This window comes from Ascidiella aspersa, chromosome 2 (assembly GCF_963924565.1).
Source record: "Ascidiella aspersa chromosome 2, kaAscAspe10.2, whole genome shotgun sequence".
Taxonomy (NCBI): domain Eukaryota; kingdom Metazoa; phylum Chordata; class Ascidiacea; order Phlebobranchia; family Ascidiidae; genus Ascidiella; species Ascidiella aspersa.
Window position 1 is genome coordinate 23,967,993 of NC_139448.1, and position 24,869 is coordinate 23,992,861.

Genomic DNA, 24,869 nt, shown 5'->3' on the forward strand with positions numbered 1-24,869 from the left:
AATTTTGCTGTTAGTTGCTTTCCCAATACTACTTGATTGACATTTATGATTAGGTGAGTCACTGAAAAAAAAACAACACTATCCCAGCACTACATGACTACATTGAAAGCAACACTATAAGTTTGTCTCAACAGTGACAGTCCTTAATCCATACTTTCCACTTGCATATGTACAATTAGGCAAAACCATCCATTGTAAAAGGAGTAAATTATTTAGGTTTGTAATACCCAATATGAATTTTGAATCTAATCTAAACCAATATACTATTTTCAACATTCCCAGTAAGAATATTATTTTTTAGTGACTAAATACTATTTTTATGTGCATATCTTTTGTTACTTAACTAATTACCTTCTCCTATTTTAATGACAAAAATTGTAACGTTTTCTGCATGAGAGCTAACAAAACTATATATATCATTTAGAGTTTACAAGTAAAGACTCACATTTAAAGAATGTATGGAGGTTTGATAATCAAGATTGGAATTTGAATCTGTCAAACAGCCAGAGTAAATGAATACAAAATATAATAATATTATTGTTATTGATGCAACTTAAATTGTATAACCCAATTTGTATATTATTATTTGCTTACAAAGGTTTACTAGAACTGTATACTTAAAATGTGTTTTATTTGCTGTGACTCAAGATTTGAGAAATTGGGTATATTAATATATTGTATATTCCTTGAACATGTGTTTTTTATTTAAATTTGTTTCTCTATTTGCATTTAAACAGGGTTGATCCCGGTAATTGAATCTTTGCAAAGACGTGTGGCAGACTTAGAAGAGAAAGTAATGTTTTATGAAAAAAATCATGCTAACGTAAAAATGGAAAAATCAGGTAACAGTTTGGACAAAAAACTGTGAACTGAAAAACAGCAAATTACTTTTTTAAAAGCCTATATACCAAGAGTTTAACAATTTAAATGAAATATACAACTGTTTTAACAGAACAAATCCAAAGTCAGTCATCTAATTGTAATTTTCCAAGTTTTGAAGGTTACGGCTATTGTCAAACGAAGATAGAGGTTTGTAGCAACATTTTTAATCATATATTTCAAACTAAAAGTACAATTGATTTACATGCATCAGTGGATGAGAGAGATGTGGAAATCAGACAGTTGTTATGCTGAGTGGGGTGTAGATGGAAGTGACTGTTCAATTTTTCACTTTTTAAGTCAAGTTGAACATTGGTGTCCGCCTTTGGATGGCAATATTTCCACTACAGCAGCTGTTCCAAACTTTGAAGATGTAGGTAGGTAGGCATTTGAAATAATAATAGTATTTGATTGGGACTTGTAATTGTTATACAAGAGGTGGACCACAGCTAAAAACTAATAAATTAAATTTTATTTATATTATTTATATTTATATAGGCCAGTGGTTCCCAAACTTTTCTAAAAATTTTGCTTGGTGGACCCGTTGCAATTATTTTGAAATTTTGCGGCCTTATAAAAATTCAAGGGTCAGGTGACCCATGTTTTTGTGGTACACTAGTGCAGTCACGATTCTTTCTAATGTAACAACTTTCTAACTAATGCGAACGATTCGCTGATAGCAGGTAGTACAGCATAATAAATGCTTTATGATGTCACAAGAGACATCATAAAACACGCTATATGATCAAATAATTAAGCATAACTATAAGACAATCATGATGACAGATAATTTACTACATAGACTAATGTTTAAAAACATTCGCTAAAGCCTAATGTTGAAAAGCTTAAAGACTAATTCTCCTTGCAGACTCTTTGAAAATGCTTTACGGACCTCAGTTGGTCCGCGGACCCCAGTTTGGGAACCGCTGATATAGGCATTTACAAAACAAGTTCTTTTATATGAGTTACAACTAGGGATGTTCAAAGTAGAATCCCAAGGTATTCCCAAGGTAAGTAGAATCCCAAGGTATAAATAATAGGTTTCGAATCTAGAATAACGAATCCAGAATAGCGAATCCTAGTATATTTTTATTAAATTATTTATCCTCAATTTTGTTTGGGGAAGGGATTAATCTTAATCTACCCTACAGGGCCCACAATCACAGCAATAAATCGCCCAAACAATTCGCTAACATGTGTACATTATAAAAAAAATCTCCCATATGTTTAGCATTCTTAACAACTGTCATCTGAAGCCGTTCTGTAAACTGGAATATGTCAACTGTCCAGGTTGTGTCCAAAACTTATATTTTTGGCAATAGTGAGAAAATGCAACACTGCACACAGAAGTCTTAAGCAATTCGGTCCTGTTTTTTAAAGCATTGTTAGATATTATTGCTTCTTTTTTGACTAACCTGATCTGTTATGCAGTCAAATGATGTACTGCAAAGAATACAAAGTTATTATTGACATAACGAATTTTTGACAATTACGTTGTGCATAACTGCATAACTTCGCTGAATATTGGCCTAAAGTTGACCTTAAGTAACCCCATAGCGCATTTTGTGGACGGCCAGCACGTTTTGCAACGCTATGTTACTTTTGCAACTTAACACATTTAGGGAATTTGCGAACTCCACACCAGACATTACACGTTAGCCTCTCGCCCAATAACGCTTGATTGACACTTAATTATTAGACTAACGTTATCGCGAGACGCGGTAATTGGTCGCCCGAAAAAACGCTGACACTGCACTACTAGGTTACATTTAAAGCAAGCACTATAAATTGGTCGCCGCAGCGACAGGCCAACTTACCACACGCGTTTGTGCAATTAGGCACAACAATCGGCGGTAAAACATTAAATTATATCGGTTCCAATTACCCGAAATAAACGGCAGAATTGGATTCAAATCCCATCTGGATCCGAATCCAAGGATTCGATATTCTACTTTGAGCATCCCTAGTTACAACTATGTGCGCCATTGGCGCTGTACTTCATATCCAACGTATACTTTTGTTCATTTAATTATCTTCTGTACCCAATCTGTTTTTAAAACAGGTAATATCATAAAGTCTACTGTCCATTGACCTATGTGTATAACTTTTCACTTCCTGAAATGTAAAATGTACAGCATTATACATGTCCTAAACACTCATATATAAAAAATATATTGTAAACATTAGTTTTTATAAAAGTCTGGTCATTTATTATCATTCATGAATGAGCAAATTAATGACCCATAAAGCAGTTTAGCTTAAAACAACGTTTTTTGGCCAAAATGTTTTTACAATCTTTGGTGAAAAAAATAACACTGACAATTTAGTAGCCACGGTCTGCCTGTTTTCCATTTTTCCAAAAATCATTGCGCTCTCTTTTTTGTATTCTGGTTTTTCTGTGCTGGATAGGCATTTAATTGCAGGTTGCCTCGTGCCAGAAACAGAACGCCACATTTCGCCTAACACTATAGTTACTGGTTGAACAGCAATTAATGACAAAATAGTTGTTTTTTGTCCTACACCAACTAATTAAATTTCTCTCCAAACCCGCTCCCAGTATATATATTATTTTTGTTTGTATTTCTTTTGTTAATCACCTAATTAGCTTCCCCAATTTCATCACCAAAAATTGTATTGTTCATTTTCTGCACTAGAGCTGACAAAACTATTTCATTTGGAAAATTTGGACTCGCATTTAAAAAATTTTTATGCATCAATTTCTTTAGTATTTTGGTTGATTATTATTCAGCCAACACTGTCACAAAGTCGTTAGCTTTCTGCCTAACTGGTATTTTTGCAAGAATTATAAAGCATGGTGTATTACAAACTAACAAAAAGCAATATTTAAAAGTGACCTAAGCAGTAAAAAATGCTATGCCAATGTCTTCAATTAGGCCATTTGAAATTATAAATTATATTATAAGCAATATTCACAGACCATCGCGTGATGCTGTGTCAACATACTTACATGGGGGAGGCAAATGTACTACTACTGAATTATTTTTATAGGAATTGCACTTACAAGTAAATTCTTACCCCACAACGCTTGACTTACACTTACACAATGATTAGATTAACATATTACTGTGGCAAGTAATGTGTAACCTGCCAAATACATCTGCTAAGTGTGATGCACAAAATAAAATGGTAAAGAGTGAACGGTACCTTACTTACAGGCTGCTGTTCGTGAAAACTTTTCTGGCCTGTACGAGATACTGAAGGATGACAACCACTACAAGTGGATAAAAAACAGAATCCAAAGAATGGAAACTACATGGCTTAAAGCTGGGCAAAAGTTTAAATCAGTTTATAAAACAAGATGGCGACAACAGAAGGTAATACCAATACCATTCAAACTAAATTATGTGACAGTAATTTTTAGGTCTTACATTAATAAGGATTTTGTGGCGCCGTACTGAGAATGGTTAAAGAGTACTCCCTAGGTATTCTAGATCAGTGGTTCTCATACTTTTCGAGACACTCCCCCCTTTTACAATTTTATCTAAATTCGCGCCCCACCTTGTTTCGTAATCAAAAAAACATAAAGGATAACAGCAATTTATTTTCAGGTAAGTTACATCAATGTGAAGGATGAAACTGTTTTTAACCTAGCATAACCTAGGGTTGCCATATTTTGAACGCGGAATTTCTGACAAATTTACCGCGTCCAGTGGCCAACTACAGATCAGGAACCTAAAAAAAACTCGGAAATGTCCTCGAAAATTTATGTCACAACGTGACGTATTTTTATATTAAAAGATTGGAAACAATGCGGCGCATTCTGGCTGATCCGATTTCAACAAAACGGGTTAGACATAGATTTTGCGCATTTTCATTTACATAATTTTACTAAGTTTACCAGAACCGATGTGCGATTTTAAATTCGCGCTACCTTTGTATGAAACTGAGATGGGCCTGGGTTGTAAACTAAACATTCTGCTTTCCATTCAAATTCTACCATTTCTTAAGCCTGGATATTTCACTTGTATTTTACTCGTGGATTTACATTTACTCTTAGAAGTAAATTTAAGATCTTAACAAACTCAGACCGAATTTTCAAAAGAGATCATGTTTAATATAGCAATTCGGCTAATAATCAACAGCTTGGCCATTCAAAAATTTGTGTGTAGCTAAAATTAGACTTAAAAGAACTCTAAACAAGTGAGTTTCCACAGTAGGTTTAGTGGTAGGCAAATGATGTTTACCTGTACTCCATATTTACTAAAAAAAATCTATAATCTTGCTTGTTTACGGTTTGCCAACATTAACTTGCAGTTTGCCAACATTAAATTTGAAGTGTTTCAATAGTCCTTAATTTGATTTTATTATGTCCAGCTTAAGATATGTTTAGAAAGAGTTGTTGTACAACCAGTTTTTATAATTTTTGTTATTATGTTAACCATGACATTTAATCTATTTTGTTTTTCGAATAGATACATTAAAAAAATATTGATCAATGCAACTTTCAGTATTTAAAAAGCTATAAATAGGTGTTTCAATTTTATCATAAAATTATGTGGCAACTCTTCTACTAAAATTTACTAGTGACCACATCCTTAAAACTCTGTTTGACTACGTATGCATTCACATGTTTTAACTGTGTTAAATATGTTGCAGATTATGGTTCATATGGGATTATTGTCTGAAGATAGTGGGTGGAACATTGCTGAGAACGCTTTTAAGGGGGGTCCCTTGGGTGAATTGGTACAGTGGTCGGACCTCATATCATCACTTTATGTCCTTGGTCACAACATTACTGTCACCCATTCTACTTATCACCTTACAAAGTAAGTTTTGTTCATTAAAAACAATAAATTTGTGAGATCAAAGTTATGTTACAGTTTTTTCCAATGCCGATTTATGTTTTGTGGATTGTAGGTTACAATAAACCCTATACAACACAACAACACATATTTGCCTATTTAACTAGATTATTGTTTTATACTCCGAAAAAGTTGTCAGCACAAGCTAAACAGATATACAAACATAACATTTTGAGGAAGTTTTTTGATAGAAGTTGATATCTCTTGACTATATACATTTCTTGGTCAACCAGTACCAAATTTAATGTTAGGTAAATGATTTGTGAAATCTCTAATTTTTAGGTATGTCCAAACAGTCAACCCTGTTGTTTCAAAAACCTTATCTTGCATCTTGCAGAAACTTTAATCCCTACCTCGCATCAGCAAGTACCAACTGTCCTTTAAAAAAAACTTCTTTGACGTGGTATTTATTGACTACAGAGGGATGGTTGTGCTAAAGAAAGCAGTAGGAACCAAGTTTCATTTGCTGCTGTAAGTCAGTACCTTAGTAAAAATACTATTCAAAATATTTCTTAAATTGAATAGAATCTTGTAAGAACAGGGTTCAAAAAGATATGTAGTATATTCTTAGTGTCGATACATATACACTATAACCCTTAAGTTTAGTGTTTTTTAATCATTCAGGAATACTTCTGCAATGATTTAGCTGAAACTTCAAGTGAACTCTTGAAAGTTTTTATACATGAAAGACGACTTTTTTGGCAATTTTATCTTTCAATAATTGCTAGAAGCAAATACCAGTACACTATCAACAGAAAAAATCGACTTTAATATGGCCAGTAGTGAAACTTTTCCAAACTTTATCTGCCTGTTTATATTAGCCATGGGAACGCCCCCTGTCTTATGTTTTCAACGCCAACAATTTTTTTATCTTTGCAGATGCAAGTTACGAGTTGTTGACAGTTTCGGCACAGAGCCTGCATTCAATGATGCACGGTATGCTTTGAGAAAGAGGCTGCGCTCACCTTGGGGCAATTGGAATTTACTACCGCAGCAGTTTAACACCATGTTTCGTAAGTAACAAGTAAAATAAAAAAGATTAAAAGGTGGCATAGGTTTTTTTAATAAGATATTCTTTTATAGTGCGTTGTTTTCCTGTAGAGGAAATGACACAAGCAATATTCCTTAACGATAGACGAAAAATAGGGGAATTCCCAAGTTGAAACTTCAGGACCCCCTCCATTTTGATTTTCTGGATACGTCCCTGCTTTGTCGGCATTTTTAGTCTCTCAGTTAAAACACAAAATTTCAATTACATTGTTTTGGTTGGGACGACTAGTATGTAATTTCTACAGTCTAAAAAGCATGAAAAGTCATAAAAATAAGCACACACATGTTTACCATTCACGTTCTTATAAGAACAAATTGCGATTATATTAAATAAATTGTAAACAATTAAATGTGATTCTAGTTTAAATCCCAGTTGAAATTTAATTTTTTAGGATTCGGTAATTCTGATTGTAATCTAATTTAAGTAAACTCAAAACGAGCTAATTCTAATTCTAATCTAGTTTTCAAAACCCGAAATGATCTAATTTTAATTGCAATCGAATTTAAAAAAGCTAAAATAAATCTAGTTGTCCAAGTCTGCCTATAGGGTACGAATGTCAACCCTAACATGATAACTAGATTGCAGCACCCCTACTTAAATTTATGGTCCAGTATAAAAACAATTACTAGTAAAAGTCTTGTTGTTCAAATATTATGTCTTTCAGCACATACCCCCGACAACACCTTTCTCGGTTTCGTCATCGAAGAACACTTGAACGCCACCGAATTACGCAACATCACCAAAGAAAACATTACTCTCGTCTACGGAAAGGTCGACGCGTTTTGGGAGGCAAGTTTTACTGTATTAAACAAATTATATTTTGCTGTTAATTTATTTTTCAACTTGCAAGTGTAAAAAATGAGGATAACAATGTTTGCAATAATTCAAAAGTCTTGAAACCGTTCGATCACTTCTGTTGACTTTATGCATCCGCTCTAAGAATATCGTAAATATTATTACGAAGATGCTCACTTACATAAATGTGTTATTGGATTAAAATCGTTTTTCTAATAAAAATATTTTTTGCCTAGTATTGTGGATTAGCGTAACCCAACCATGTGCTTGTGCTTGCAACCGACGGTAAATATTGTTAAATTAAGTTAAACATTTTATGCTAGCTAAAATGACATTTAGAAAGTATTATTACAAAAGTGTGTTAATCTTAAAAAGTCAGTGCGTTAATCTTAAAAAAAACATTTTCGTATGTTAAGGTGTGGCGTACGACGGACTTGGTTAAATATTTAATGGTTCAGCTCACCTGTGAGAGACCTATCTGACGACCCACCCAAAATTGAATTAACAAAAGCGCCTAGGTAGTGGAAATATATAAAATAAAACGCAGGGCAAGTCACGGTCCCAAATAAAAACAGGGCGAGGGGCGCAAGATATCTATATTTAAATATAAAGGCGCTTGAAGTTATTCCTTTTAAGAACTGCGTTATGCCAACAAAAACCGTTATACTTTGACCATTTTGAAAATAATGGGGCTCTGTCGGTAAATTGTCACACTGAAACGAATATTTCTCCTTGTCTTACCTTGGTTAAACAAAATGTAAAAGTCGCTATTACATAATATGTTGTACACCCCATTGCTGAAGCAGCGTTTCGAAACAGTAGTTCAATCGCCAAATATATTTCCGACATATGTTTATTTTAATTTAAAGAAATACAAACGGTTGAAAATTCGACACCATGCCTGTTGCGAAACATTTCGCGTGGGTTGCATACCAAACATAAACAAAATATAACCAAAATAACACGACATTGCGCAATCTTTTTTGACAAACACCGTTTTTTTATGTAGAACGCGACTGTTAAAACGACTGGCCTAATGTTGTTTAGAATTTATGTTTATAAAAAACACCAATGAAAGATAGAATTGTAGTATACTAAAGGAATATTTCTGCTTGTTCTGACGTGATGTTTGATATGCCTTTAAAAAAGGCAACTGTTATCCCCCAGTTTGTTAACCCCCAGTGTATACCGTTTGGTTTTTGAATACTGTAATACCAACAATATTTAACTATATAGAAGGAAATGAAGTAGGTTACTTGACACAGTTCAAGCTTTTTCGAGCTTCATGCTTTTTCGTTTCCACTTCACATTTTCATGCTTTTTGCTTACTTACAACTTGCTGAATATTACATGTTTTTTCCCTGTATAGGACTTTGTATAATAGGAAAGCAGACATTAACTTGAACAATTATAGCTTGAAATGCGATTTGCTATTAATTGTAGTAATTGCACTAAAATTAGGTCCCTATTTTCTTGAAATAATCACAAGTTTGGTATTATATGTATTATATTTTACACACCTAACATGGTGCCACGAACACAGATGTTACTTAGGATTTTTCACGATAGATAAATTATGCAACAAAACATAAGATGACTCCTTTAAAAAAAAGATGACTTACTTGCTCCACATAAGAAAATGTTCTCAGCAGTTATGGCCACGTTTCGCAAAGCTTTTTTTCTATTGGCTAAAATAACGTCAGTTGTACTGCTTGAGATAATTATTCGAGTTTTTAGGTTTTGTTGTCGTGTACAGATATCTTGTTTATGCGTGATAAAATATGTTTGTGTGAATTTATGGAAGGCGCTTAAAACAAAAGTGTTTTTATTTTACACGATTACGACAATTACTTTTATTAATATTTTTTTTGCGGATTGAGTGCCGGTTGAAGAAGACTATCACTTCTGTAAGTGATTTGTTGGGCGAAAGAGGGACCATAATTTTGTTCTGAAAACTAACCTAGTAAGCGATAAAAAGTAGTGCGATTAAAAACACAACGTTTTCGCATACCAACAAAATCTTGAGAAAACTAGCATAGCCAGCGTCAAATCGCAGGACTTTGTAGGAATACTGCGAGTAAATTTTGATCAAACTTTTTTAATTTCATGCATGAAAGCGGCAAACATTTTGTAGTTTTATTTATTTTCCGATGATTCCTATAGATAAATGTTGCTTGATATTTCGCAAACGCGATTTATACTTACGGTATTCCGGTGATTGACTGTACATCAAACTGTGGAAGTCTAAGTGCTACTTTATTTGTACCAAGTTTTTAAAGCGCATTCAGTTTGATAAAATTTTATGAAATAGTAAATTTTCTTAGTTTTCTACGTAAACACATCGATGGATTTAACAAAATTGTCTTATACATTTCATGAATACTTTTTTGTTGCTCAATGGTGTAATATGTTTTGAGCAAGCTAAAGTTGCCTTATTTGGTACCTGCGAGCGACCTGGAACCCTGCTGGTTACCGTTGCACTTAATTGAACGATATATGCCGTAAATTTTGGCAATTTTTTCTACGTATTGAAGGTTGGTTACCAGAGCTGTCTTCAAGGTTCCCCCGAGTTAAGATTATTTTTCTTCAATAGCCGACTAAAGAACTAAAAAAGTCACTTGTAAGTTTTGCTGAAAAATTATCCAGCAATGATATACGTACGAACAATATGTCGAGTAGATGTACTAAAACACAGCGACGTTTTATGTTTTAACTAACTAATCTACGTTGAAATCATATTGAATTGTCAGAAATATTCAATGAATCAAGTCGAGTCTGACTGCCACATTAATGGACTCTGCCTCGAATTCCGTGTCCGGCATCGACTTCATTGACCTGTATTCCACCCATCCTTTCCCAAAATACTGTTAAGATTCGACAATCAACATATAGGGGTGTCTTACAACCAGAGCTGCGGAGTCGGAATCTAGACTCACAGAAATCGACTTGGGACTCGAGTTAAGACTACGTAGAACTATCCGAGTCCCAAGGCCGACGTGCTGGTGCGCAGTACCAAATTTTGAAACTGATAAGGCCCCAAACTGTAAATTGTAAAGGTGGGACCACATATTGTGGAATATTTTTAAACCATGTATTATTGGTGGACGAATTATATGACACCCCAATAAGTGGATTGCTAAATAGGTTAGGTAAATGGCTGAGTACAGTCTGTAGCTTAGGATCCGGACTCAGGATTTAACGAAATCGCACATTTGGCCGGAGTCGGACTTGGGTTATTTTTAACCGACTCCGCGGCCCAGATTACAACTTACCCACCAACATAACGGGAGTGTGGGTTGGAATATTACCCCTATGATTTTAACGTTTACGATGCACAGTGTGCGGCCATCAGCTCCGTACTTGCTACTGTGCTTGTGCATGTCGGACGAGACCTGGTCTCACGTAGTCCCACCTCGTGACTACAGCCAAATAAATCCACTATTCCGCCAGGCCCCGACACTGATTCTCACTCCACAGACTCCAAACATACATACTAAAAAGCTTTTTGTGACTCTGTTTTCAGGGAAAGTCGGGCTATATCGATGCCATCCACGAGTTTACTGAGGTACATGGCACAGTCAACGCCCAAAATGAACTTAAATTCGTGCCTAGTTATGTCATTAATCATGGCGTATTGCCTGGAAACGAACTGGCGGTTCTACTCCGCAAAGCTCGAGTAAGTAAATTAAAAACATTTTATTTATGTGCACTAAGCCTATCATAACATAGGATTAAGATTTTGACAGGATAAGGGCTATATATATGTTGATATAATTTTTCTCCCCAGATCATTTGTTTGTGTGGGAAAAGTATAACAAATAGTTGTTCACCAAAAGTCACTTCAACCAGACAGTTTTTATCAAACATCTTCAGAGATGTTGAAAACGAATAAAGAGTTATTCGAAACGTTCAAAATGATACCTACTTCTGTATGGACTTTGATATTCTTACTACGTCTTACTACAACCTCCAACCATTATGCTAAAAATCGTAAGATTTATACGATGTACAACAAAGGGTTGAAGGAGATACAAAAGCTCCCACAAACTTTTCTCTTTATCGACTCAAGAAAGCCCAAAAATATTTTAAAAACGTTTTCTTATGTACGGCAAATTAAGAAAACTAACAAGACTCAAACCAGTTTAGAAAATTGTAACTATGGAAGATCAGTAAAAAAAGCAATACGGAAAAAAGTGTAATCATTTCTTTTGTTTCAGATATTTGTTGGCATGGGATTTCCATACGAGGGCCCAGCGCCTCTTGAAGCAATCGCTAATGGCGGGGTATTCCTTAATCCCGTGTTTTCCTCTTCAACCCCGCAAGGAAAACATGCAGAAAAGTTCTACAGGGTAAAAGTTTTTTATTTTGTTTTTTATTTATAACAAAACGATTTTAAGCATTTCTCATTTTTTATGGTTGTTTACAAGTTTCTTAATTAAAAGCAGCGGTAAACATATGTTTAGGTAAATCTATAGTTACCCTAATTTTGACTTTCGGCCAACTACAACCCAATTTGTTCTTTTTGAGCAACGTTACCCTAATACGTCATTCACATCGGCTAACGCAATTGAAATGGAAATGGCCTGAAGTGGATGTGGATAGTTTCTGAAACCTTTTTGTGTAATGTCATTAGCGGCAGAAGTTTGCAATGCAAAATGAATAACAATATGTTCTGTTTTAGGATAAGCCTACAAACCGGCGTTTGGAGTCACAACACCCTTATTCTAAAACGTTTATTGGTAAGTTTTTTTTTTTTTTACTTAAGTCGATTTTGGTTTATCTTGAATGTGCAGTCTGTATTATGGCTAATAGCAGCGTTGTCGGTTTTGAAATCCTGTTTGTTTTTTCTAGTAACCTTTTAAACTTTAAATTGTTGCTCGAAATAAGCCACTATTTACCATGCATCGCAAAACTACATTCATTAATACCAACAGGTTTTACGCGTTAGAACGTTTTATCTTTTAAGTCTTTCGGTTTGTTTTGTACGACAATGTATTACAAAAAACCTTAGTTATATGTAGAAACAAACTCCACTTGTAGTGTGAAAAATCCAAGGAATAGTTTATTGCACAATGCGCATCTTCATTCTCTTTTAGTTTGCAAGCAGGATTTATATTTAAGCTGGTTTTAGCATGGCAAATAAAATATATATAATATATTACGTTAAAAAAAAAGAACACCGAGTCCCATATGAAATATCTCATAAATTTTATAATAATTGTTTTTGGTATAATCTATGTTAATATTTTGTTTAACATGCTTTTTTTTGTGACCCTTTTATAGTCCTAAAATTTTTTGACACATATAAAAAGTTCAATTTATTACTTTTTTTTCTAGTTAATTCTTGTTCACATTTTTTGTTTTGAAATCGAAAATTTTCAGATTACAAGAAAATCCTGATAATTGCTGAACCACTTGCAAACGTACGTGGTTTAGCAATAAACAGAATACTTTAAACAAAAACTATTGTATTTTCTAAAACTAAGTTAGTTGCCCAGATTTTAAAATTTTCAAAGAAAAAAAAATCCTTCCTTAACGAGTCCAGTGGCTCACATTTTAGAACCCTTGCTCTATATATTAATTTCGCTAAACTTTTAAACGATGCCTCGCGAAAGTGGAAATTTAAGTTTGCCATATAGTCATAAACTTCATATTTTTATAGTTTTTTTTGTTGTAAATTATCTTACCATTATATGACCTATCCTGTTATTTTGAAGTGACTTTGTTGTAAGGCGGGTCATTCTACATAAAAGACTTGTAAAAAATCCGCAGTTTTTGCTCTACCAGTTTCATGTTTAATAACTTCGGGGTATCGATTCAGACATTCTGCGACACCCTCAGTAATTAGCAGTTACTCAATACAGGTTAAAACGGCAATTTGTTTGGAAATGCAATGGCCAATGAGCTATATTCACATTGCAATACAAGCCTTTACTCTTGTAGGACGTTATAAATTGATTATAATAGGTCTACCCTACAATAGAGCCCCATAAACTAAAAAAATGTGTGCGGTTAGAACGCGGTGGGGGAGGGGGGTGGAGTTATCACTTAAGCACCTCAAAGACACAAAACATCGACACCTTCATCCAGTTTGTGTACAGGGGCGTATCCAGAATTCAAAAGGGAAGCCCGAATTTTCAAATTAGGGAATTCCTTTATTTTCCGTCTGACTTTAATGAATAATGGCGTCATAAAGTAGTTATAATAATATCGTCATAAAAAAAATAATCAGACACAACCAATTAGCGTCCAACAAAAGCGCATCGCAGATTCCTAAGTTCCCTGCACGGGACTAGCTAAATTACAGGCACGACTTCGCCACCTGTAATAATAAACGAAGATCGTTTTCCCGGGTGTTATTATGCCACGATTAGCGCAACATCTGCGTTGAGCTTTATGCCAAGTCAGGTAAAATGTAAGCTGCGGTTGAGAGAAAATAAGTTGTGTCCATTGCAACCAAACACATAGTCTTAGGTCTAGAATATGCCTATAAAGAATAATTTTGCGGTATCTACCATTACATAAAAAAGGCGACTTACACCAACATGGGATATTAGCGCAGATAGTGAACAGCGAGGAACATTAGACGAACTCTGTCATTTGTCAAATACACCCTTGCTAATATTCAGCCCATCTGAACAAATAATAAAAAGCGAAAGAGAAAAATATCTTTTGTTTACGATGGACCAAACAAGAGACGAAAAACGGCGATGTGCGTTAGATTTTGGTTCGCATTAGCTTATAACGTGACCCAATTACATTAAAAGCATTGCTTCGGACGGTAAGTTAAACCCTGACGAGAACGAACAAAAAATATGTGTGTGTATCTAGCACCCTTCAAAGTCCCTTTTAGGGAACAGGACAAAAACTGGACGCTTTTAAAGGTGTGCATAACCCGAGTCAAAACGCTCCATTTGCGCTCAAAAGGGAAAAATACCAGCAAGTTCGGTGTCCCAGTTTGCTACTATGGCCTTTTTGGTACTATGGCCTTGTTAATGTCAAAAGGTTTAACAAAAAGAACAAACATTTCCTATAGCCGAGCAGTGCGAGCATACAATTCAGCTAAACGACCCGTTCCCGTATTTGCTGACCTGCCTGAGATTGATGCAAAAGGTTTTAATTTTTTCATGGGCTGGAAGTGTTATATGATGGCTAATTGCTGCTGGAGCTAAAATAAAAATGTTCCGAAAGTCCAATATAAAAGAATATACTGCACTTTTCACTTTCGTTATGGCAAGAATAATGGCTACCAAACACATGTAAATAAAAGTACACTAGAATCAGTTCGAAAACCCTGTGCAAGAAAAATTGTGTTCCATTGTTATCATTTCAGATTTTATATGACCCCTTCCAATAAGCCACACTTTTCATTTTCCCATGTGTAGTAATTCATCTCACGTCCGAATTTTTCATAGAATGCGTCTTTTGTTTTTCGTTAGATAAAACTTTTTATTGTCAAAAATTTTAGTGTTATTATAAATTTAAAGCATTAACATGTCGAATTTTAACCGCGAATAATCCTGATACAGGCCAACGCAAAGTCAATCACGGTATTTTTGGTAAATAAAGTAAAACAATTGCTCTATATATGATGCTCTCGTCGAAAAATTATTTATTTAATACAAATTTGTTGCGTACATTAAAACTCTTCATTTAGGCCCTCCGCATGTTCGTATGGTAGACATAGAAGACATACAATCTGTCCAGAAAATCGTCAAAGATATTCTCGATTCGCCTCCAGTGAGTGTTTGATGTTACATATGTTTAAAAAAGAGAAATTAAACTAAATTCCGGCAATGGAAACCTGTTTTTGTACTGCGCTTTATGGTTGTTTTCTGCTGTTATATTACAATATACGTATTTTTTTTTGGACTAAAATTGAATATTGTAAATGTATGAAACCACTCATACGATATTCAATCAAATATAATTAAGGTTCAACAAGATATCTATTATGCGATTATATTTCCTTTCATAGTTAACCGAGTTGACAATTTGTTCTCATTTTTCGGTAGCCGTCCCCATACGTTCCGCTTGAGTTCACCTGCTATGGAATGTTAGAACGCCTTGCTCATCAATTGGAGAGGGATGATTTTTGCTCCGCGGCAAAAGCGTGGCACCCACCACTTCAAACCCTACAGGTACACGGGTCTTTATAGTTTAAGTTTTTTTACGTTGTTTTCCGCGTTAAATTTGTTAAAATGCGTGATTGGTGTTGTTCCAGACGATTCATTTCTATTTTCACATCAGCTATAGTGCGTCGGACCGCCGACTTCTAGTTAGAAATGCTTACTACAGTGTTAAGCGTTGCCCAACATTTATAAGTTACATGCATATAAATGTCTTATCATCGCTTTTTAACCATTTATTTCTAAAACACAAAATCTTAAACAAAATGGTGACATTACTCCTAACATTTTTTATCTTTTAGAGCAGTGCTTGTTGCACGGTAAACTTTTTGCTGTATAATAATTGAAGGCATATATCATTATTGTATCTTTCGTGAAAAGTACGTAAAAAATAGGTCGGTAACTTACGACAGTTGGCACTTGAGAAACTTTCCAGAGCGGTTACCAGAAATTGAGAAACTTTTCCGGAGCGGTTACCAGAAATTTGGCACGATTCTTTCCGGAGACAACTAGGGCTAGTCATTACATTGCAATATATTTTAAATGGACATAACTTTTATTTAGAAGACGTGGCGCCTTGAACATACTACAAAGATTCGCCCGTTGTTACAGAAGTTATAAATTAATTATAGATTATTTGGCAGAAGTTGCGTTTTGGGAGACAGTTTGAGTTCACGCGACACTGACCTATAGTCACGTAAAAAAACTTCCCACAAAAACTCATTCGAAAAGTCCGATAAATTTATCGTTTTATTGGTTTAAGTTGACACATTGTAACTTGCTAGGGAATTCCTACTCTCGGTGTTGTGTTTATATTACCAAGATATAAAACATTACCTTGTAGCTCAAAAAACTTGCAGTTGTTTTAGTCTTTTAAAATAACTTGAAGATAGTCGATAAGATTTCGCGGTGGGCGAAAATATTTTTGGAATAGTTAAGAAATGACCTCGAAATCGTAAATAATATAAAGCGATCCCAAGATTTGGAACCACTGGTCTAGCACGTATCGTCATTATTCAGGACTTTCCTTATGACTCTGTCGTTGGGAAGTCAATTCTCCTTATAAGTTTATTGTTATTCTTCGACACTGTATTCTTCACTAATAAGTTGCTGGGAATTTGTTTTGCGGATATTTTCAAACGTCGGCATCTCAGGGTCCCCATTTGTTATCCAACTCTACCCCTAAAATGCCGAACCGTAGGAAATTTTGACTAGAGCTTATAATGCCCTTGAAGGTGATGGAAAGCAATGAGGAGGAATCGTGTTCGGAGCTTTGTGTTAAGCATGGTTTGGTATGTGAACCAAGATACTTCAGGCAACTCAACGAGAAAGCAGCTTTCCAACGTATGGGAGTCAACTGTAGTCACGTGATCTTACCCAGTCAAAACGACGAGGAAATCGACTTTCCTTCTCATAAAGACGACAAGTAAGTTACGATGAGATTTGCAATTGAATATAGCTTTTCTATTTTTTAGTTGAAATTTATGTTTTTGTTGCAAAGCTTTCAAAAGTATAACAAAATATTGTTTTTGTTTTGTTTGCGACAGTATAAGACATGAAATAAAATAGACCGTCTTGCCTACTTGTGATAAATACAAACTGTCAGGTACCGGGACATCGTAACGAAAGTGACACTGCGACATTTGGTTTAATATGCTTAAGCAACGTCTATTTTAAGAGCCGAGTGATTGCGCTACTATGATTTTCGCACGAACTGTGAATTTATTAGTTTTTTATTATAGTTTTGTGTGTTGGTGTTTTTTAGGTGCTACCTGCAAAGCAATAGTCAGTTGTTCAGCTGTGCTGGTCGTTTTACCGACCAAAATCGGCTGTGTCCTTGTCGGGACTTCCTCAAAGGACAAGTTGCGCTTTGTTCCGACTGCCGCCTTCCGTAACAAATGAATTGTTAGTGTTGCGCTGTGACACGTTACGTGTTACGTAAAATATGAAACTGTATGCCTAATCGCCTCTCGAGATTTTTCGCAGCATCATTCTTACTTGAATGTTTGTGCATTTTTAATTGATTCTGCAATCGTATTTATTTTATGAGACGTGTAATTGTAAATCTAAAATATGTTTTCTCGCTAAACATTCATACACTTACGGTCTTGCGCTCTATTGCACACTATTTTAAGATTGTTTTTGTCCCACATGCTGTTTATTCGAATGACCCGTCCAAAGTCATGTGTGAAATCTGCATACATTTTTGTTGTTTACTATCTTTTTACTGCTATTTGTAGAAAATCCACGTGTCTTCAAATCAATCGCTCCATAGTATATTGTTTTTAGGCTCTTTTTAAGTTTTTATACCAACAATCGTGTGCTATTCTTTTTTGACCATTTTGCCACAGCGCTTATGTTTTGAACGATTACTGTGTCTTCAAGATCTTTATTGGGTGTTTGTGTGGTTAATTAGATTTCGATTAGCGACCAAAAACAAAATTTCTCGGAACGTTTTCTAACACAATCTTATCATTTATCTTACATGAGAGGAGGAAAAGTCAAATAACGGAAAAGTTGTTATATTAGTAATTAGGCCCGTAAACATTATTATATTGTACACTGTACAGATATCTGTCTTCTGCGTTCGGTATGATTATGCGAAATGTCTTGCATTCGGTATTAACCCATTGATGTGTAGAAATAATAAAATTGTTTCTTAACAGTGCAATCAACTTCGATTCACTTTTGCAAAGTTTTTAAACGCAGGCTACTGTTTTGATGTCCATGAGAAGTGTTAAAAAAGTACGTCAAACTATTATTTTTTGTCTAAAATGGTTTATTTCAAGGTTTCTGTCCGTAGTAAAAGTGTTATGGCCCTAAAAAATAACGTTTTACCTGGATTAGTTCAATTTTTTTTTTAAAACAATACGTACTGTGCGTTCCACTTTTTGTATTTATAATTATTTTAAATGTATCTCGACGTCGGTGACTGTAGCAATTATGACTGAGTTTTATATATTACGTAATGAATGTTTTTAACACATTTGATTATTATTAATAAACTTTTAACGAATGGGAAAATTGATTTGTGAGAAACGCTAAAATGTGATTATGAGACTGATTTAAAATCTATCCAAAGGAATTTCAAAAATATCTCTTCATACTATTGTAAATACGGTATATGACCTATTTAATTATGAGATTTGCATTTACGATAAGTAACGCCACATCCAGTCATTTTTTTTTTGGTCTTGAAATCAGTTGCAAAATTGAGTAGTTTTTTGTTACCTGTAAGAGCATAAAAAAAATTCTGTTTCCTTTCGTGGAATATTGAAAAGCAGGCAGCTCATTGCTAAAACATCTGAAAATTTAATGGCAAGATTTTATTTAATAATGTAATTTTTTTAAAAACTTTGACATGGCATAACCTGACTCTGCAAAATACAAGTTGTGACGTCGTGCTGTAGTGAGCCGCTTTGTGACAGGTTCGAGTTTCGTTAAAGTTCAGGTTCTTTCAAAATATTCGGTTCAGTTCCGGTTCGGCTCCTTGAAATCTTACAAAAAACGGTTTACTTTCGGTAATGGTTCGAGAAAAAGTGTCCTAAAACCGATTCATAAAGATCTGGTCAGGTTTGGTTGGACTCGCTGGTTTCATCCTCCATGCTTTTTTTTATCTCACGTGGAGTTAAATGTCAACACAGGAAAACCGAGTAAAAAGGGAAAAATTTAGAAGAGTGCTCACAGCAGTGGACACAACTGTATTTTATCGCCCCTGAACACAACATCCAGAGCTAAACGGCCCTACCAAAGTTAGAACTTTGACCAAAACAAATAAGATAAAAATAAGGGCGCCTTACAGATTTTTTTGTTTTGTTGCGTCCATAGGCTAGCGCAACATGAACTCACGGCTTTTTATACATGCAATTTCTGTCAAGTATATCAAGTTAATATTTTTGCGCTTTGAGCCAATCGATAACCTTTTAGTAAATATCGTCATTGTTTTGTATTGCAGGTCACACCTTTCCATCGTGAAATTCATCAGGATAAACGAACTGTGTTTTTCGGGTTAAAGCTCGAATTTGTTACGTAATTTCTGTGCAGCCATATACAGTTGTTGGGTCAATGGCCCTCACAGGTTGGAAAATCATCTTGATAAATGCAAATGAGCGATTAGTTAGCAATTAATGATTGTCCTAAGACCTAAAGGCATCACATATCCTATATTTCTAAATTAGACGTTTTGTCAATTTAATCCAAGTAATCGGATATTTTTCGCGCTACCGCTTTTAATTGTTGCCATTTCTTTGATTGTATTTAAACCAGGGAGTCGAACCGTTTGACTTTCCGGTTCAGGTTCGGTTCGGGTTCAACGATTTTTTTGAAATCCGGTTCAGTTTCGGTTTCGAGCAGTTTAAAAGTTCCGGTTCAGCTCCGGTTCGACTAAATTTATTTCCAAAACCGGTTTATAAAGTTCCGGTTTGGATACAATATTGGTTGCGTTAAATCTAAAAAATGTGGGTCAATAAATGTAAAGAATAATATTGAATTGCAACTCGTATTAAATTTAAGTTACGTGACGTATTAAAAAACAAGCAGCTGATTATTAAAATATCTGAAAAATAAAAAATTACCGTTTTATTTAATTAATATTCATTATTTGTATAGCATTTCGAAAATGGCATAGCTTTACTCTGCAAAATAAAGTTGTGACGTAATGCTGTATAGTGAACCGCTTTTGTATACAGGTACGGGTTCGGTTAAGGTTCAGGTTCTTCCAAAATATTAGGTTCAGTTCCGGTTCGGCTTCTTAAAATCTTACATAAAGCGGTTCAGGTTCGGTTACGGTTCAGAAAAATTTAGCCCAAAACCGGTTCATAAAGTTCCGGTTCGGTTCCGGTTCGACTCCCTGATTTAAACTCTTATGCAGCTGCACATTTCCGACTTCAATCGGGAACAGAAATCTTCTTTAAAAAATACATTGTTTAATGATGTCACGCTTCGTTACGTCTTTTTTTAAATTTTAACCACTTACCCGGTTACCTCTATTAAAAAAACTTAATCTGTTCCTGACCACTGCGCTAACTCTCAAGAAAAAAAATATTTGCTCTGTAGAATATTTTCTTAGAGGGAACACTGCTTATCACCTGTGAAAATCTTTAGCAAGCTTTTACGTAATGATCCTTGCGGGGTGTATTCTTCGGTTTAAAAATTTGTGTATTCTTCGGTTTAAAAATTACAAATTTGAATAATAGCCTATGTTGGACTTCATATCAATAACTGTAGTTGTCTAATGTCTTTGAAAGGTTAATTTACAAAAAAAAAAAAAATCACGCACTCTTACATTTAAATTGACATTTTCATTGCCATATTTATCACAAAAACCAAGATAAGAACTAGACAGGGTGTGCGGTTTTGGTATATTTTGCTAGGGGGTTATAGCGCGGTTCTACTATATTATATCAGGGGGTATGGTGCAGTTCCACTATACTTTACCAGGGTGTTATTCCTTGGTTATTCTATATTCTTTCAACGGGTCTTATTTGTCAGTGTCCATATACTCCCAATGTTGTGCTTCCAGTTTCGGTGCTTTAGCAGGCAAAAGCGGATGTGGCCCGAAGTTGCGTGTTATAGGTTGGACATGGTGCACTTTTACAAGATTGATTGCCAGTGGTCTTAATATAAATTTGGCTGCGAAGCAAACCTATAACTTGTCTTTATAATTGAAAAATATTTGACAATTTTTTCTTGCACCCCTATACGCCTCTAATTGGGGACAAAAATCAATAGTGTGATGTGTTCGATTTAGTTCTTTACAGCTCTCTAATCTAGCGGCAGAAAACCTTCAATACAGAATTTGTTCATATCGCTTGCCTTATTCTGGCCGCGAAGCGGCTGACTTCCTGCTGTGCTTTTTTTGTCCAGCGCCTGCAACATCAATTGTGCAAAGTGTCTCGTCTTAGTGAATTAACTTATTGCTCTTACAAAACAACATATTTTACCGCCGCAAGTCTAAATAAAAAATCTGCCAGGCAGTGTACACCACTTTGTTTGCAATTTTTTTTCCATCAAAAAATCACTTTAATTTCTATATTTTTGGTTAATTATTTTCCCCCATGGGTTAATTATTTTGAGTTGAAGGTCAAAATTTTGCTGTGAAGCAACCTATAATTTGTCTTTATAATTGAAAACTATTTAACAATGTTTTCTTTAGTTTTTTAGACACCTCTAAACACAAAAATGGCCGAATTTTAATTTTTCCCCCCTAAAATACTCCCCTATTTTCAAGAGGTAAAATGTTTATTTTAACATCAGCTTTAAATGGTTCTCTAACATTTGTGAAATTTTCAGATTTTTATGTCATTTCCTTCTAGTGTAAATATATCATTGAAATTTCCTAAAGTGTTGTGCATTTTGACCCCCCGGATAAACAGTTCAGGGCTAATGTTTAAAATTTTGTTACTTAGTATTGTATATGTCATGTATCCATCATCCATAAATATATCAGATTTTTTTTACATATTTCATCTCTGAAAAGTGCCGAAAACCAAAATTAACAGTTGTGAAAATTTCATGTTCCAACTATGTTTTTTTCCTTGTCAAAAGTGAGCCATAAAAAATTGACTGAAAAAAAAAATAAAACTAGACAGGGTGTGCGGTTTTTGTATATTTTGCTAGGGGGTTATAGCGCGGTTCTACTATAACATACCAGGGGGGGTATAGCGCAGTTCCACTATACTTTACCAGGGTGTTATTCCTTGGTTATTCTATATTCTTTCAACGGGTCTTATTTGTCAGTGTCCATATACTCCCAATGTTGTGCTTCCAGTTTCGGTACTTTAGCAGGCAAAAGCGGATGTGGCCCGAAGTTGCGTGTTATAGGTTGGACATGGTGCACTTTTACAAGATTGATTGCCAGTGGTCTTAATATAAATTTGGCTGCGAAGCAAACCTATAACTTGTCTTTATAATTGAAAAATATTTGACAATTTTTTCTTGCACCCCTATACGACTCTAATTGGGGACAAAAATCAATAGTGTGATGTGTTCGATTTAGTTCTTTACAGCTATCTACTCTAATCTAGCGGCAGAAAACCTTCAATACAGAATTTGTTCATATCGCTTGCCTTATTCTGGCCGCGAAGCGGCTGGCTCCCTGCTGTGCTTTTTTTGTCCAGCGCGTGCAACATCTATTGTGCAAAGTGTCTCGTCTTAGTGAATTAACTTATTGCTCTTACAAACAACATATTTTACCGCCGCAAGTTTAAATAAAAAATCTGCCAGGCAGTGTACACCACTTTGTTTGCAATTTTTTTTCCATCAAAAAATCACTTTAATTTCTATATTTTTGGTTAATTATTTTCCCCCATGGGTTAATTATTTTGAGTTGAAGGTCAAAATTTTGCTGTGAAGCAACCTATAATTTGTCTTTATAATTGAAAACTATTTAACAATGTTTTCTTTAGTTTTTAAGATACCTCTAAACACAAAAATGGCCGAATTTTAATTTTGCCCCCCTAAAATACTCCCCTATTTTCAAGAGGTAAAATGTTTATTTTAACATCAGCTTTAAATGGTTCTCTAACATTTGTGAAATTTTCAGATTTTTATGTCATTTCCTTCTAGTGTAAATATATCATTGAAATTTCCTAAAGTGTTGTGCATTTTGACCCCCCGGATAAACAGTTCAGGGCTAATGTTTAAAATGTTGTTACTTAGCATTGTATATGTCATGTATCCATCATCCATAAGTATATCAGATTTTTTTTACATTTTTTCATCTCTGAAAAGTGCCGAAAACCAAAATTAACAAAAAATGACAGTTTTACCCCTCTAAAAACCACCCCTTAGAACCTAGGCAATTTTTTTTTATATTAGAAACAACTTTGGGAGGATATTTAACAGTTGTGAAAATTTCATGTTCCAACTATGTTTTTTTCCTTGTCAAAAGTGAGCCATAAAAAATTGACTGAAAAAAAAAAAAAAAAAAAAAAAAAAAAAAATAATTCGGACAAAAACAACATGTGTCCAAAAAAAATTTTTTTTTTTTGTCTTTATAATTGAAAACTATTTAACAATGTTTTCTTTAGTTTTTAAGATACCTCTAAACACAAAAATGGCCGAATTTTAATTTTGCCCCTCTAAAATACTCCCCTATTTTCAAGAGGTAAAATGTTTATTTTAACATCAGCTTTAAATGGTTCTCTAACATTTGTGAAATTTTCAGATTTTTATGTCATTTCCTTCTAGTGTAAATATATCATTGAAATTTCCTAAAGTGTTGTGCATTTTGACCCCCCGGATAAACAGTTCAGGGCTAATGTTTAAAATGTTGTTACTTAGCATTGTATATGTCATGTATCCATCATCCATAAGTATATCAGATTTTTTTTACATTTTTTCATCTCTGAAAAGTGCCGAAAACCAAAATTAACAAAAAATGACAGTTTTACCCCTCTAAAAACCACCCCTTAGAACCTAGGCAATTTTTTTTTATATTAGAAACAACTTTGGGAGGATATTTAACAGTTGTGAAAATTTCATGTTCCAACTATGTTTTTTTCCTTGTCAAAAGTGAGCCATAAAAAATTGACTGAAAAAAAAAAAAAAAAAAAAAAAAAAAAAAAAAAACAACATGTGTCCAAAAAAAAATTTTTTTTTTCGGGCCACATAATAATTCGGACAAAAACAACATGAGTCCAAAAAAAAATTTTTTTTTTCGGGCCACATAATAATTCGGATAAAAACAACATGTGTCCAAATAAAAATTTTTTTTTTCGGGCCACATAATAATTCGGACAAAAACAACATGTGTCCAAAAAAAAAATTTTTTTTTCGGGCCACATAATAATTCGGACAAAAACAACATGTGTCCAAAAAAAAAATTTTTTTTTCGGGCCACATAAAAAAATTTTTTTTTTCCGGCCACATAATAACATCAATGTCGCAATAAAACACCGTTCATAATAAGATCAAAATAGGACTACTACCTAGGCTAATAGTCGTAGTATTGTATAAATCGGAAAAAAGTCCTAAACCCGTCGGAATAATACCCAAATGGTTAGAATGAAGTCCAAACAGCACTTTACCTAGCCCAAAACTCCAGCACTAACTCCATTAATAATTTCAACCATAACCCATTTTCTAATCCCACCTATTATCCACAATAATCCCAAACAGGGCCAAACAATCGGTACCAAAACAGCGTCGCCCAACGGCGCCAGTCAAACTGGGGCGCCCACACGTCCAGAG

At 34.4% G+C, this 24,869-nt stretch overlaps 1 protein-coding gene across 1 annotated transcript; it reads left to right on the forward strand.

Annotated features, from left to right (window-relative positions):
• The first annotated feature begins 829 nt into the window (after positions 1–829).
• On the forward strand, positions 830–18,414 carry LOC146164403 (alpha-1,6-mannosylglycoprotein 6-beta-N-acetylglucosaminyltransferase A-like). The gene is given in 16 exon segments (XM_083380720.1): positions 830–842; positions 953–1,029; positions 1,094–1,252; positions 4,056–4,214; positions 5,497–5,666; positions 6,040–6,092; positions 6,095–6,173; positions 6,582–6,715; positions 7,418–7,554; positions 11,078–11,224; positions 11,766–11,897; positions 12,230–12,287; positions 15,206–15,288; positions 15,564–15,689; positions 16,913–17,103; positions 17,443–18,414. Coding segments are annotated over 16 exon segments (1,848 nt in total). The 3' UTR covers positions 17,573–18,414.
• The last annotated feature ends 6,455 nt before the right edge of the window (positions 18,415–24,869 follow it).